This window comes from Corvus cornix, chromosome 14 (assembly GCF_000738735.6).
Source record: "Corvus cornix cornix isolate S_Up_H32 chromosome 14, ASM73873v5, whole genome shotgun sequence".
Classification (NCBI taxonomy): domain Eukaryota; kingdom Metazoa; phylum Chordata; class Aves; order Passeriformes; family Corvidae; genus Corvus; species Corvus cornix.
In genome coordinates, this window is record NC_046344.1 from 5,413,308 (window position 1) to 5,427,870 (window position 14,563).

A 14,563-nucleotide genomic window follows, 5' to 3' on the forward strand; every position below is an offset into this window, starting at 1 on the left:
TCAGAGCCACAGTTTCACCTAAAAGATGCAGGTAGGGTGATAATTCAAGGAACTGAGGGTCTGACAAAGGAACAAACTTGGATGTCAAGAGGACCTGCTGTCTTACCTCGCTGTGGGCTCATATATTTTCTTTGCTTTCTGTAGATTATCATTTTACATCTTTCCTCTAGGTAGGTGGTTGAGGATGCTTGAGTGAAACCCAGATATCTGACTTCATGGGTTACAAACCTGGGCATTGGGGATTGCCACTTCCCACCATTTTGTCATGCTGTCCACAGGCTCCTCCATGGCTCTCAGTCTGCAAGGTTATTCGGGGACATTGCTAATGCTTCTTTAGGAGTTGATGGAAAGATGAGGTTATATGGAAATCGGTCACCTTGGCAATACTTTCTAATCTCTATCACCCTAGGAGCTGGAAATCCAAGCTGAACAATTGATTCTTGATGAAAAAATTAAGAGCATCACTTTTTGTGACATGTGGAAATTAGTCACTGCATAACTGAATGTGAAACAGTTCTGATTTCTGATTATCTGGAGAGCAGCAGTTTGTTTTGTCGCACAAAGAGCTTGGGAGGAAACTTGGGCTTCAGATCACATACAAGGCTTTTGCTTTGCAGGCTGGAGTGTGTAACTTCTCTGATGTGGGGGTCCCAGAACCAATGATCTTAAAAACTGTTAAGCAAAGTGCAAGTTTCTAATCCTAGCAGAAATCTAAAGTCATGCACAGGACTGCTGTCCTTGAAATAGTTCTTTTCAAGTAAAGACTCCTGATATTTTTGTAACAAATGAATAAGAAAATCCATGATCCTGCACTCGTACTCCTCCGCCACCTTCCTTTTAATTTTTCCTCTTCTCTCCTTCCCTCCCATAACTACGGGCCGGTAACTGCCTTTACACTTATCCTTCCCTGTTCTCTTGCCCAAGGATGTTACCCTTCTGCTCCTTGTCTCCCAGTGGCTTTGCTGATGACAGTTAGTGAATTCCCAGCCTGGGAACATGATGCAAAAGTCCTAGAGCTTTATTTGCACAGAGGTAGCAGAATATGTGCACTTGTGTCCTGCAGTGGGCTGCATCGATTGGGACGAATCCCTAAAAGAAGGGGCAGTTTATTCAGTGCCAGGAGAATCATGGAATTGTTTCAGTTGGAAGGGACCTTAGAGATCATCTCATTCCATCATCTTTCTTGTGTCATGGAGAAGTTTGGAAGTCCTTCAAGTCCTTTCTACCAAGGATGCTTTGCAGTTGTATAGGAATGGGGTAGATGTGCCGTCATTTTAGAATTAATTCACTGAAATTTGATGAAGGCTCAGCCAAAATCAACAATAGTTCTTTGGAAAGCATGCAAACAGTGCCTGAAACACCACAGGATCCTGTGAAGCACTGCTCACTGTGTGATAGATCAAATAATTTTGGCTGATGTCATTGCAACCTGCCACTGAGAGGGTCTCATTGTCCCAAAGCACAGGTCTGTGTACTGCAGCAGCTCAAAGCTGCAGAAGCCAAACACAGACCAGGTTTGCTGTGAATTGAGCATCTCAACTCCCAGATATATTCCAGGTCTTGCTGTCCTTGAAATTTTTGTCTTTATTTACTTTGCTTTTATGTGCAATGTCTCATGGTTGCCCACAGAAGTAGGACAGAGAGGAATCTGAGCCCTTAGATATTCCACTGTTGCTGTGCTCTCTTATTCCATATATACAGAAGAGTATGGCAGTGTCAACAGTGACTTTGGTTTGGAACACTGACTGTAACACCTGCACACTGTCACTGGCTTGGTTTGGTTTTTATTTTCCTGAAGTGTTTGTTTTGCAGAGTCATTTTGATCTCAGTGGTGTGTGGTTAATATTTAGCTTCTCCAGACCTCCCACTCCTCTGGAAACCTTCCCTTTATTCCCGAGCATCCCAAGAACTGCTTGTGAACAAAGCTGATGTTTGATGTTGTGTAGTTGAAGCTTGGTCTCATATGACTGTGCAGAAACTCTTTGCTTTTCAAAGACAATTTCTGTTTGGGTTGTGTGCTGCAGAAGGAGCGACTGTCAGGGAGACAGGGAACACCCTCCACGAGCTCTGTCACTGTCACAGCAGAGCAATGTGCCTCCCATCCCAATCCCCCTTTGCTTTCACACATGTGAAGGTGGAGGAAGGACATCAGAATTATGATTTATTTTCCAGTTAGCAAAGCTGCACAGATGATTTTGTTCTTAGTTCTGTGGAGTTTGAATGTTTGGAGTTTGAGTGTTTCAGGTGCTGAAACATAGCCTTGTTTTATTGCTTTTTTGGGTGTTTTGTTTGGGATAACTCTGACAGCTTTAGCATCCATGGTAGGTTTTGAAGCACGTACCATAAATGAATACACAACAGCATCTGTTGCAGAGAAATAACTGAAGAGGGTTCAAAAGAACCAGTATAAATTTCAGGGGTTTAATTACCAGCTGCATTAGAGGTAGGCGTGTCACTCCACCTGGCATGGATTAGAACTCCTTTTCATTAATATCAATTCAGAAAAGAGATACAAACCCCTTATTTTAATTAGAGGGGAAAAAAAGAGTGGCAGATCATGCACATAAATTGCTGAGAATATGAACGACTCTAGCCACCTAATTTTTAATATTAATGTATTTGGCACAATGCAATAATTCTCAAATTACAAGTATTCGCAGTAGACTGTGTCTGTGGGTGACTTGAAACATATGGCCTTAAACATTTGGGGGCAAATTTATAATCTAATTTGAAAAACACAGTTCCAAGGAAACACAGTCATTAAGTATTCCTGCCCACACAGAGCCAAGAATTTGAACCTTGATTTGAAATAGGATTTTCAAATAAGTAGCACCATGCATTGCTGTCATTTGCACTAATATAATTTTGGATGTTTCATGACCTGTTTAGCCCCATTGCAATTTACCTCGGAATTCCAATGAAGTGTCTTCATGGAGTTAGGAGGGGATATGCTTATTTTATTCCAAAGAGGTTTAGACTGAAGGAATTAATCAAAAAATATTCTGAATAGTCTTTTAACTGAAGAAATGAATTAAGACTTATAGAATTCTGCTGAGGACAATTAAGATAAAAGCCCATTTTTGTTTTATTGTATTCTGGGATATCTGTGCTGTGTAAGGTAATGATATAACTCAAATTCATTACATTGTGCCAATGAGGAGATAATAAAAGCTCCTGTGGAAAGCATCTCTACATGCTTACCTAAAACCTATGAATTGTCATCCTGAATTTGGTAGGGATGTTTAAATGGCAAATATTGAACTCATTGATAAATCTTTGCAAAAATCAAAGTAGAACTGCATTTCTCATTATGATTGTGACTCAGATCTAGATACGATAATGTTAAAAGATACTTTTTCTCAGGCCACTGGTAGACCTTGTTTAAGTCCTACCAAACAAAGGATGAACCATTTAGCTTTCTTTTGGACTTTTTGCAGTATCATATTGCTACAAAGGTTTGGGAGATGAATTCAGTGAATTCCAACACTACAGCAAATTCCTATGCTGCCATCTATGCAAAACCCCCTGGAGAAGGACCGAGATGGAAATGTGCTCCAAACTTGCAAAAATCAGCTTTCTGAAGTAGATCTAATCAGTAATATCAAATTAGAAATGATTTTTGGGGAATTTGCAATTAATGCATGAACTGTAGGGTAGACAGGGAAATAGAGAAGAAATGCCTCTTGGCACATAACCAGAGTTATTGAACGCATCACAAGCGCATCCAAAAATTCACGACAGAAAAGAAAAGTAATTTCTAAAACCCCAAAATGACATTGTAAACCAGAGAACAGCCTGTGAGATTCTTCATTTCCGATAAATTAACTTGGAGAGGCAATCAGAGTTAATTCAGAATGCCCAATATTTGTAAGACGACAGACAGCTCAACATGGAAGTTGTTCAGACAGTGGCAATTACGGGGGAAGAGCAGCGGAGCCCAGAGTATGTTCTGGGCAGCTTAAGTTACATGAAGGATTAGCAGAGTCTGTTTAGTCTAACAGGGGCTTATTTAATAGTTTGACCTGGCAAGTCTTTTGTCACCATGGAGATTCTCCAGGCTTCCTGGGACAGGTGAATGACAGCCATCCCTGGAGGAGAGGAGAGGAGAGGAGAGTCAGTGTTGAAAATTTTATGGCATGTTTCCCTTGTCAGAATCACTCTTCTCCACAGTGAAATGAGCTGCTGCACAATCCTGGGGTTGGTTGTGTGTATCTAAAGAGGGAGATCTGTTTTTTGAAGTGTTTTGTTTATTGATTATGAGAAAAAAAGACTTGACATTTAAATTTTAAAGATACTCTGCACACTTGGTGTATCCAGTGCTCCAGGAGTGAGCAAATGCTCCCCAAACCGCCCTCCTCTCTGAATCAGAGTGCCCAGGAGATGAATAGGCTTCGTTTATATTAGTTTCCAGTTTAATCTCTCTTCCTGCTAGATCTTTTATCTTCCACCAGGAGAGGAAAAAGAATTAATAAAGTATTCTACAGATGCAGCATATAAACAGAGCAAAGCCCCAAGGTGCTGAGGAGATTAATAGGGCCTGTTGTTGAATCAAACTGCTCACTACATTGAGCTGCTTGGGTTAAGCACTCTCGGGTGGTGTTTACACTGGCAGTAAACAAACGAAATGCTCTAGGAAACGGACCACTGCCCAAGTAGCTCATACAAGGGTATTTCACTCCCCTCTTGGTGTCTGCTCTTCCATTTTCCTCAGGAAGTTCCTTCAGGCAGTGCATGAGGTCAGCCACACCTTAACTTCAGCTTTCCTTGATTTGTTTCTGTGCACTCTGGCCATAACAAGGCTGTTGGGGAAGTCTCGAGGGAAGCCTGTGAAAATTCAGAAGGAACTAGGGTGCAAAAAACTCCTAAGCAACGCTTTTCTAGATGGCACAGGTGTGCTTCCTCTAAGGGCTCTCTAAAAGAAATTCAGTGTTCAGCTAAGATAAATTGGCATCAAGATCTTGCAGCCAGAGTGGCTGTTGGTAAATCAACAATTGGCAAGGACAGACCTTGCCTGCTGTGCAAATGTCCCTCTCCAGCATTCCCAGTATTCTGCTGTGTCAGTTTTCCTGTTAAAAAAGACTTTATTCTGGCAAGGCCCTTACTGGAATAAATACGTTTGGAGTAATTTGAAGATGCAGTGTTTATAGCCCAACTGGCATCACACCCTTGAGGACTTAAACTTGCTAAGGAATCTGCCAGAAAAGCACAAAATGAGTGCTTCTGTCTTGGTGTGAAGTTTAGCAGCCTTCCACATTTGGGACATCTCATCTTCATTTTCAGGCAGACGTTGAGGTGACCTGCCAGGAGCCACGATGCACTTCTGATGAGCAACATGCACAGATAACGTTGCCAAAATCTACAGTGAGCTCCTCAGCAATTTCCAGAAGTGTTAGTAATTTTGAGCAGGGAGCATGAAAACAGCTGGTATTATTTAAAAACTGAGCAAATCTTCAAATTGGCTGATTCCACTGCTGTAGTGTTGCAACACAGACCAAATGTCACCTCTCCCTGACTATTTCAGTCATGACTTCAGGGAGAAAGTGTGACACCAGGCTATGCAGAGAAGAAGTCAGAATATTTAATTTTCAACATGTTTCATTTCTGACCTCTTTGAAAACTTGTAAATGTAGTTTGGCCATCAGAGGAGCTCAGTATGGCAAGAATGTGAACTGACAGCGAGGGGTTTAGAGTGCTGCCAGGGCTCTTTCTACCAGGGAATCTTCCTAGGGCAATTAGATTCCATGCTGAATACTATCACAAGGAAAAAAAAAAAAAACTGCAGACATGTAGAATCAGCAGCAGAAGCTTTCTCAGGTCTTGCAGCAAAGGGCTGATTTGGCAGAGACAGTCACGCTTCTACACCTGCTTACAAGCTGGCTAGGAAGATATTCCAAACTGACTGTGAATTTCATTAGAATCCTTCCACCAGAGCCACTCATGGGTGTGGTGGTGTGATGGCCTGCCAAACAGATGGGTTGTGAAATACATAGCCCATCTGTCTTTATCATGCTTGTTTCCTCTTTTATTAAAATGTTAATGAATATAGTTTTTATTTATTATGCCATGACATGTGCAGCATCACTTTCCAGTAGACAAACGTGCAATCTGCATAGCCGTGTGGGCTGACAGGAAGGTTTCTTCTGCTGAAAAGAAACTTCTTCCCAAAGTTCCTCTGAGGGAAACAAGCACAAAGAGCTCTGAGCAGTCAGAGGCGTTTTCTCACTTCTGCAGGGCTTTTGACAGCACTTTCATCTTTTTTCCTTTTTCCCATGCAAATTTTTCCACCAGATTCTCCCTGGAAGGTTCACCTCTCCAACCTTGACCCGAAGATGACTGGTGTCACTGTGAGTGGCCTCACTCCAGCCAGGACCTACCAGTTCAGGGTGTGTGCTGTGAACCAGGTGGGAAAGGGCCGGTACAGCACTGAGACCAGCAGGTAATGACAGTATCTGTGTGCTAAAGGGACAGCACCCTCGGGAGGGAAAAAATGCTGGTTGTGAATGAAGGAATCAAATAATCATTTGCACAGTTTTTGGGAGATGGAGAAGTTACCATTTCCCAGGCCTCTGGAGAGTGGGGATGATGGCATTTGGGGGATGCAGGAGATCAGCACTTCATGGGAGAGGTGTCCTCATACTTCCAGAATATCAGTTGAGCAGAATCTTGGAAATGATATTTTGCTCTTGTGCTAAGCCCCAGTAGTTAGCCCAGGCAGGAGTACAGCCCTTACCCTGTCATGGCAATGCCACTTCTGGAATTCACCCAGATGTGACAGAGAAGGATGGCTTCATCATATTTAGTTTCAAATGCATCCCCCTTCTTCTGTGAACCAAAGCTTGCTGCGAGCTTGAATTGCAGAACAGCTGAACTCTAAATGGCTTTTTCAAAATGTGTGAGTTTGATATGAAAAATATTGAAAGAGCTGAAAGAAACAATTTGGAAGGAGTCACAGACACTGGACCTGAGCTCTTACTCATTCAGGCTTGTAATCTTTTTAAAGAGTTGTAGCAGCCTGGGTGATTCTGAGAGAATAGGGTTACCTCAGCTGTCTGTCTTGTTGCTTGCTTAACTGATTTCCTATTATGTTGATTTGTTGTAACTATTTCATGCATGTCTTCAGCAGTTTGATCAGCATTATATTTCTTTCTAGTCATCAGACTGTGATAAAAGAAAGTGGTTCACTTGGAGTGGATACAGGAAATAGACTGTTATTTATGATTTCTTTCAACACCCATGTCCATCACATTCTTTTGTACTTAGGTTGATGCTACCTGAGGAGCCCCCCAGTGCTCCCCCTAAAAATATCGTGGCCAGTGGGAGAACCAATCAGTCCATCATGGTCCAGTGGCAGCCTCCTCCTGAGAGTGAGCACAATGGAGTTCTTCATGGCTACATCCTAAGGTAAGTCCTTTCCTAACCTGGAAAGCCCAGAGGTAGGTCCAGGTGCGCCCAAGGGAGTTCAAATGGTGTCAGAGTGTAATAAAAGCTATCTCTAATTGAATTGAAGATATTAGTTATTGTTTGCAAACGCTGAGGCTGCCCTGATTTGTTACATATGAGAACATGACGACTCTTCAAGGGGTCACAAGGGTGCAGCCACTTAAATTCTGGCCTAGAGAGTGTGGGGGCTGCATCAGCAGCTCCAAAGGACCAGCTCCCTGTGGAGACTCACAACATCCTTTTATCCCATTTCCAAGGGGAAGTGAAGCACCAAGTAATGCAAGTCTTCATGTGGGAAGCTGGCACAGTGCAGACTATGCAGATGTATATTTGCTTATTACAAGCTCAGCTCCCTGCTTGAAAGGTTAATTAAATTTATCAAAGACACAACAGGGCTCCTGCCTATAGAGGAGCAACAAAAGAATCAATAAACTTCAGTTTTGTGCCAGACAAAATGGAGAGAGGGAATGACAGGTCAGATGTGTCATGACAGACCTTGGTTTGGTTTTGAAAATCAGTCAGTTGAGAAAGAGCCTTTCAGCCCTGTCTGTATTTATTAATGAGAAGCACATTCAGGCAGGTAACTGGGAATCCTGCATACCCCCAGTTTGGCTGCTCACACAGGATTCGTTGTGTTGGAAAGGGTGTTACCACACTTGAGAGACTTTGCAGAGCATTTCCCTTAGGTAATTTTTTGGGACTCAGTATTCACTCCTACCCAATTCCACTACAGCTTACTGCTCATCTGGCATCCTCCATACCCTGCAGTGCTAGCAGCCAGCTAGGGCCACACCTCTAGTGAGGGAGACATTACCTAAATTAGAGTTTTTGTGGGAAACTCCCAGCCACTGCCATATTTCCAAGTGATGGTTACAGCCTCCTGTGGGCAGGCTGCTGGCATTTTTAATGCAGTGTCCTCCAGATCTGTGAAAGAGAACTAAATGCTGCAGTTTAAATGCCAACATCCTGTTCATGCTGTGCTCCTACTTTTGCTGGCATGGATGGAAAGGCTTTTGTCATGTTAACAGTGTTGGTGAGCTCCCAAAATAGCCCTGGAAAGTTCCCTCTGTCTGCAGGCAGAGTTGAGTCTGTTCATGTCCCTGTCCCCTGCACAGAGCCCGTTAGCAGAGGTGAGCCCCTCGTGCAAGGGCTGTTGGTGCAAGGTTTGAGGGCTGGGCTCCGTTTGAGAGCTGTGCCAGCCATCAGTGAGGAAAGGTGTTTTAACTTCTGCCTGTAGAGAGAACCTTGTACTGTGCCTTGGGTACCCATCTGCACAGGGTTTATACACTTCTTCCTTTCAAGCTGGTCTCCCCAGTGGTAGGATTAGTCCCTTAGGTATTCCCAGTGAGTCTTTCCCAGTCTCAGCATCAAGTCCTTTAAAAAGCAGCCCCATAGCCTCCTACTTCTGGCAGTTTGTGCTGTGTTCTCCATACAGCATTTCCAATAACGTGTAACTTTGGTACTTTTACAGTATTTATCTGCATAATTGACCTTGATGTAACGTCTCTTTCCACTTTAATGCTGATCATATTCATTATGTTTAATCTGTGAATATTTTTGGTGCCTACCTGCTTTTTCTTGACAAAAGAGCAGAGAAACCATTTATTCAAGAGGAATTTAAGATTATCACATAAAAGCACAACTGTCCCAGGTAATAAACCAGGCTGTTCTTCCAAGTTGAATTGTGTGGTCACAGCAATATGCACTGAAGAACAGTGTCCCTGCACTGACTTCTGCAGAATCAGGCTGTAGCAGAGTGAAAAGCACCAGGCATCCCAGAGACCCACAGCTCAAGACATGCAAGATGCTAAATTGATGGAACACCTGATCTTTAAAAGTGAAGGTGCACTGCACAAGTCGTGTGGAGTATACATCAAAGTCCATGGTGAGAAAAATCATGAAGACATGACATTTCTGAACCGGCCTCCTTCCTCTGCCCTTTTTCTCACTGCCAGTATTGCATTTAGGGGTCTGCCATGCTAACAGCATAACAGATTAAATCACAGGAGCACAGACACCTTGTCTGCTGGGCAGGAGGCAAAACATTGCTGCAATAAGAACTGACTTGCTGGGGAGCACACACCCTGCCCAGGAGGTGAGAGAGAGAACAGGAGAGCAAGAAATTCAATAAACTCAGCTGAGGGCTGGTATTTCTTTATTTCCATTTATATTTCATAAATGGAATCACACCAGTGTAGCATTACAGATATTAAGTGAGCTAAAGGATGGTCAGGCGAGCAGCAGAAAATAGAGGCGTTGTCAGTGATTAAGAACTGATCTCATTATAGGAAGACTTTAGAACAAAAATCTCTAGCTGAAACACATGAAGTTGTCTAGTCATAAACCTTGCACCAATTTAACTTGGATGAATTTAAAAATGTCTCTGTAAGATGTCAATGAAATTGTTCTGTGTCAATAAACTTTTGGTGATTTCAGTGAAGCAAAGGATGGCTAAGAGTGTATAAAAGTGGTGTGGTGAATAAAAATACAAATGTTTCCATATTTGTCTTTTCCATGGAATAGTAATGTCTTGTGTCCCCTATTTGGCCTCTGTGTTTCTGACTTTTTGTGCATTAGCATATTGTGAGCATCCACTGTACCACTTTGCTAAAGGAAGGAAAGCAAACACTATTATTCACATTCACAGATTTGCAAGGTTTGTTTGTTTTCTATAATTTAGTTCTTCTCTGTAGTTTGTTGGCCTGAAGAGACACATCAAAGGGGCTCTGTTTTCTGGAATACAGTTTTTACATGGGAAAACACGTTCGGTGTTTCAGCTTCTCATGTCTCAGCAGAAAGAGTTTCAGGATGTTTACCACCCATCTGTGTTTGACACAGCCCTTCTCCTGAAATTCCAGCGCTTACCCAACCCTTCAGTCTCATCTAAGTATTCTATCCTTATTTTAATTATTCTGGTGGAAGCCAGGGGTGCCAATGGCTGAGATTCCAGGAGGTCAGAGCCCTCTGAGCTCTTCCTTTTCAGATTTCAGAAGTGAAGGAAAAAAAACATTTCTCAGGCTGATTTACAGCAGCACTCTGATAAAAATCACATCTGGGCTTTTTTTTTTGTACTAAATCACAGCTTTTACTAGACAAGCCACATTTAAAAAGCTGTAATTTTTCTGCAACCATAAAACGGGATAAAATACCCGTTTTGTTTAGCCCTGAGCCTGTAATCTCAGTGAGATCAGATTATAAATACTATAGCAGTCAAACATGATATGGTCTTATCAGGAGTTGCTATGTTCCTCCTGATTATATTCCATTATTCTTGGTAAAATTCTGCTGTTAAACTTTGCATATTGCCTTTCCACAAAGGAAGCTATTTTGCCAGTCAGGGTATTTTCTCTAATTGATACCATCTAATTAACCAGCTAATTTTTCTCCCCATATGGTAGGTATCGCCTGGCTGGCCTCCCAGGAGAGTACCAGTACAAGAACATCACCAGTGCAGAAATCAACTACTGCTTAGTGAAAGACCTGATCATTTGGACCCAGTATGAAATCCAGGTGGCGTCTTACAACGGAGCTGGGCTGGGAGCCTTCAGCAGGCCCGTGACAGAGTACACACTGCAGGGAGGTGAGCAAATCTGACCAGGATCTCCTCTATCATCCCACAGTTTCCTTAGGGGGTGTGCTGCCTGGCAGCACCCCCTTAGAACTTGGGAAATGAATGGTCACTTCAGTCAAATTTGGTAGACAGCTTGGAGCAGGAAGCACGTGCAAATTTCAAATGCCTGAGCAGAGCTGACTCTCTGCTCTATCTCTGCTGTAGAAAAAACTGGGAGTGAAGTCAAAAATTATCTGTTTTTGTTGACCCTCGTGATGATGTGTTGCCACGCTTGCAGGTCAGAGTCAGCTGCAGCAGAGGGAATAAATGGAAATGCTGGTGAGAGCTGGGGTCCTGAAGAATGGATTTATGGGACCTGTGACAGCCGAGGGCTGAGGTTACTCTGCCAGGAGAGTTAGAGAAAATATGGCAGAGAATTGGTTTTATCGTGGCCAAGGCATGCAAGATGCTGCATATGCAATATAGGAGACAGAGTGAACCAGCTGCATTAGTTGTGATAATCACAGATACCTTGTTTTAGAAATATGGAATAAATTGTAAGGAGAGCGTAGGGAGAGAAATACAACCTGTGCAGAAAGTGTTCTGAGGCGTTTCAGGAATGGTGCAGATACTTGCAAAGGGGAAGATAAAATGATCTTTAAAGCCCAGATTTTTATGCTACAGCTCCTCCACACTTTTCTAAGTGCTTTAAGAAGAGTGTAAATTACACCAACAAAAGGATATGTAATTACTTTTTACAACCGGTGTAAGGCATGTTTACACCTCTAGATTGGTATAAAAATCTGCAGGATAATTAAGTGCCAGGTCCTTCAGGCTTCCATATATTCCCATAATTGCAGGGTTGTGCTGGATGCTGAGCACTGGACAGTGCATGGACTCTTATTTCATTGGTCATGAAACAATTACACTGTTTTAAAAACTTGTTGATTTACAGTGCATCAGTTAATTTTCAATCAGTGAAGAAGATGTAGTTGTTTGTTAATTGCTACTAGGAGTATGTTATAACATGATTAGATACAGTTTGAGGTGTAGGGAGATCTTTAAGAAAAGATTGTTCATATGCAACACTAATTAACCACAACAGCTAGAGAAAGAACTATCTATATTTTGTCTTAGGGCATGTAAAGTCTCATAGTTTAGAGGAGTCTAGGCACACTCAAGCTCATTCTAGAAGTATTTATAGCAGACCTTGAAATGTTTTTCTTGAAGTCTTCTCCTTGCAGCCAGGATTAATGCTTTCTATCCCACTAAAGACCCAAGCTCTGCAGAGAATTGGTCTGCACACAGAATTTGAATCCCTTTTGTGATTATGCTTGTAATTCATTACCTTGTTTATTTGCACATTTTAAGCTATCATAGCACCTTAACCTTCCATCTATTAAGGCCCAGGTTTGGAGTTCACACTCTTTTTTCTTAAACCCTATAATTGACTCTAATTTCCCTTGATATTATGTGCAGTTATTATCATCCTTTATTGATTGGCTGTCTGTTGTCATTTATAAGGGTATAAATCCTCTGTTATAAATTAGGTGTAGTCAGTCCTGCATTCATGTTAATCAGCAGGAGTGTTTAGACTGCAGGCCAACCTGCAATGGCCTCTTTGGCTTCATGTAATTCCTCAATGCTGGGTAGACGTGGAAGAAAAACTGGATATTTCTGATTTATTTCATATTGGTATTTGCTAATAGCTGTTAATAACTACTTCATGGATGCTGCCACCTCCTAATGAACCTTGCTGGGTTCACCAAAGGCATATGTCCTGTTTTAAAAAGAGTTTGAAGCCTTTTTACATTTAGAAATGAACAGGGAGACTGATTGGTATAAATAAAATTTTGAAACTGGTTTAATATTCAGTCTCCATATGTAATGTGCTACTGTCCAAATCCCTGCTCCTTTATGTTTACTGTAGTTGGGAAAAGACAGGAAAATCCAGTGATTGGTTCTTGCTCCAGAATGTTCTTCCTAAACCAAACCAGCAGGAGTAAGAAAAAGCCATGTGTAAAACTGCCTTGTAAATCATATTCTGATTTTAATACGAGCAGAGATAAATGTCAAAGACACACTCCCATCCATCCCCCTCTCCTACTACCACACCACCACTGCCTCTGCTCTGACATGCATTAAATGATGTGAGCTGGGCTGGCAAGAACCTGTCTGTCTGCAGATGAAAAATACCTGCAACACCTCATACTAATCAAGTGTGCTGTGCAGCCAGACCCTGGGAGGAAATGAACCTGGGGAGCGGATCAACCCATTGGCAGGAGCACATCAGCATATTGGCACCTTTGTCATAGGGAATATTGACTGGCCATATAAGCTGTGGATTTATACCAGGAGCTAGTCTATTAATCCCTTATTAGTCCTCTGGCATTGCTTTAGCCACTGAAAACTAATCAGCATCTCCAAGCTCCTTGAAAATCACCAACTTCCAGAATGCAGCCAAGCTCACAAGGTGCTGAGGGATCTGAACTTGGAGGAAACTGGTGCATAATGTCAGTGAGATAAAATGTCAGAAAGACTTACTGGCAGAGCACTGAACATCCCAGCACAGGGGTCAGACAGGTTGACTGTCTCTAAAATCTTGAAAGTCTTTTCAGAGGGATATTCAGCCTGATCCTTTGATGCTCTGTATACATAGGTCTTTCTTCATCAGAGTTCCTCCAGCTGTTCCTTGCTTTGATGTTACTTTTCCCAGGGATTTGTGCCAGCCTTCTGCATAGGGTAATTTTACTTATTTAAACAGTGTCCTGCAGGACTTCTCATTGCCATATGAAAACCTGAAGTTTCCCATTACCTTTTCATGTAAGAATAGCTTTGTGAAGCTATAAACATCTTTATGTGGTGAAAATATTGTCTCTCCTCTCTACTGTTGGGTATGTTTACCTTTTTCTGCAGGTTGATTTGATAAAGCAGCAGCTTCCACCCTTACTTTGGGTTCTGTCCCTTTTATCTCACCACTGTGAATAATTCTGAACATCTCTCTCTCTTTGAAAAACTCCCACCCATACCTTAGATTTAGGCAGGGCAAGATTTCAAATAGAGGCATTGCTTCCATTAGCCTCTTCAGTGACATTAACCCACTTCTGTTTCTGCTTTTAATGCCGTGTCTTTCTTTTGATGCATATCCTAAAAGCCAGTCTTATGTCCTAAAGTTCACAGATCTCAACATGTGGTTTAACTTTGTTTTGTTTTCCCTTCTCTGCCATGCATGGACACCTTGCCAGCCCAGGAATGTCTGAGCAAAAGCCCTTCCTGAATAAAAGAGTGGGACAGTCACCAGACTAGTGAGTCTTGATGACATGGAGAGAAGGATAAAGCAAGAGGAGTGTGTTTAGCCAGGTCTAAAGCAGATTTTTCCTCAGGCAATAAGAGATGAATCAGAGAAATTTATATAACTGAGGTGGAAGAGCCAGAGGAAACCCAGTTAACTGAAAGCTTCCTGCTTTATGTAGGAGAAAATCTTGAAAATTGAATCCCTGATTGCAGAGTGTCCTCTCCAACCATTCAATTTTATCTCTGTGAAAAGATATTTTCCTTAGTTTTCCCTTGGGC

The 14,563-nt window shown here is 42.1% G+C and overlaps 1 protein-coding gene across 7 annotated transcripts in view; it reads left to right on the forward strand.

The window, feature by feature from the left end:
- SDK1 (sidekick cell adhesion molecule 1) overlaps window positions 1–14,563 on the forward strand; it is a 387,822-nt gene that overhangs the window by 261,833 nt on the left and 111,426 nt on the right. For all 7 annotated transcript variants that reach the window (XM_039560133.1, XM_039560134.1, XM_039560135.1 and 4 more), the window contains 3 exons: window positions 6,289–6,436; window positions 7,261–7,401; window positions 10,839–11,020. In XM_039560133.1, the coding sequence (XP_039416067.1) occupies window positions 6,289–6,436; window positions 7,261–7,401; window positions 10,839–11,020 (471 nt within the window). The remainder of the gene's footprint in view (window positions 1–6,288; window positions 6,437–7,260; window positions 7,402–10,838; window positions 11,021–14,563) is intronic.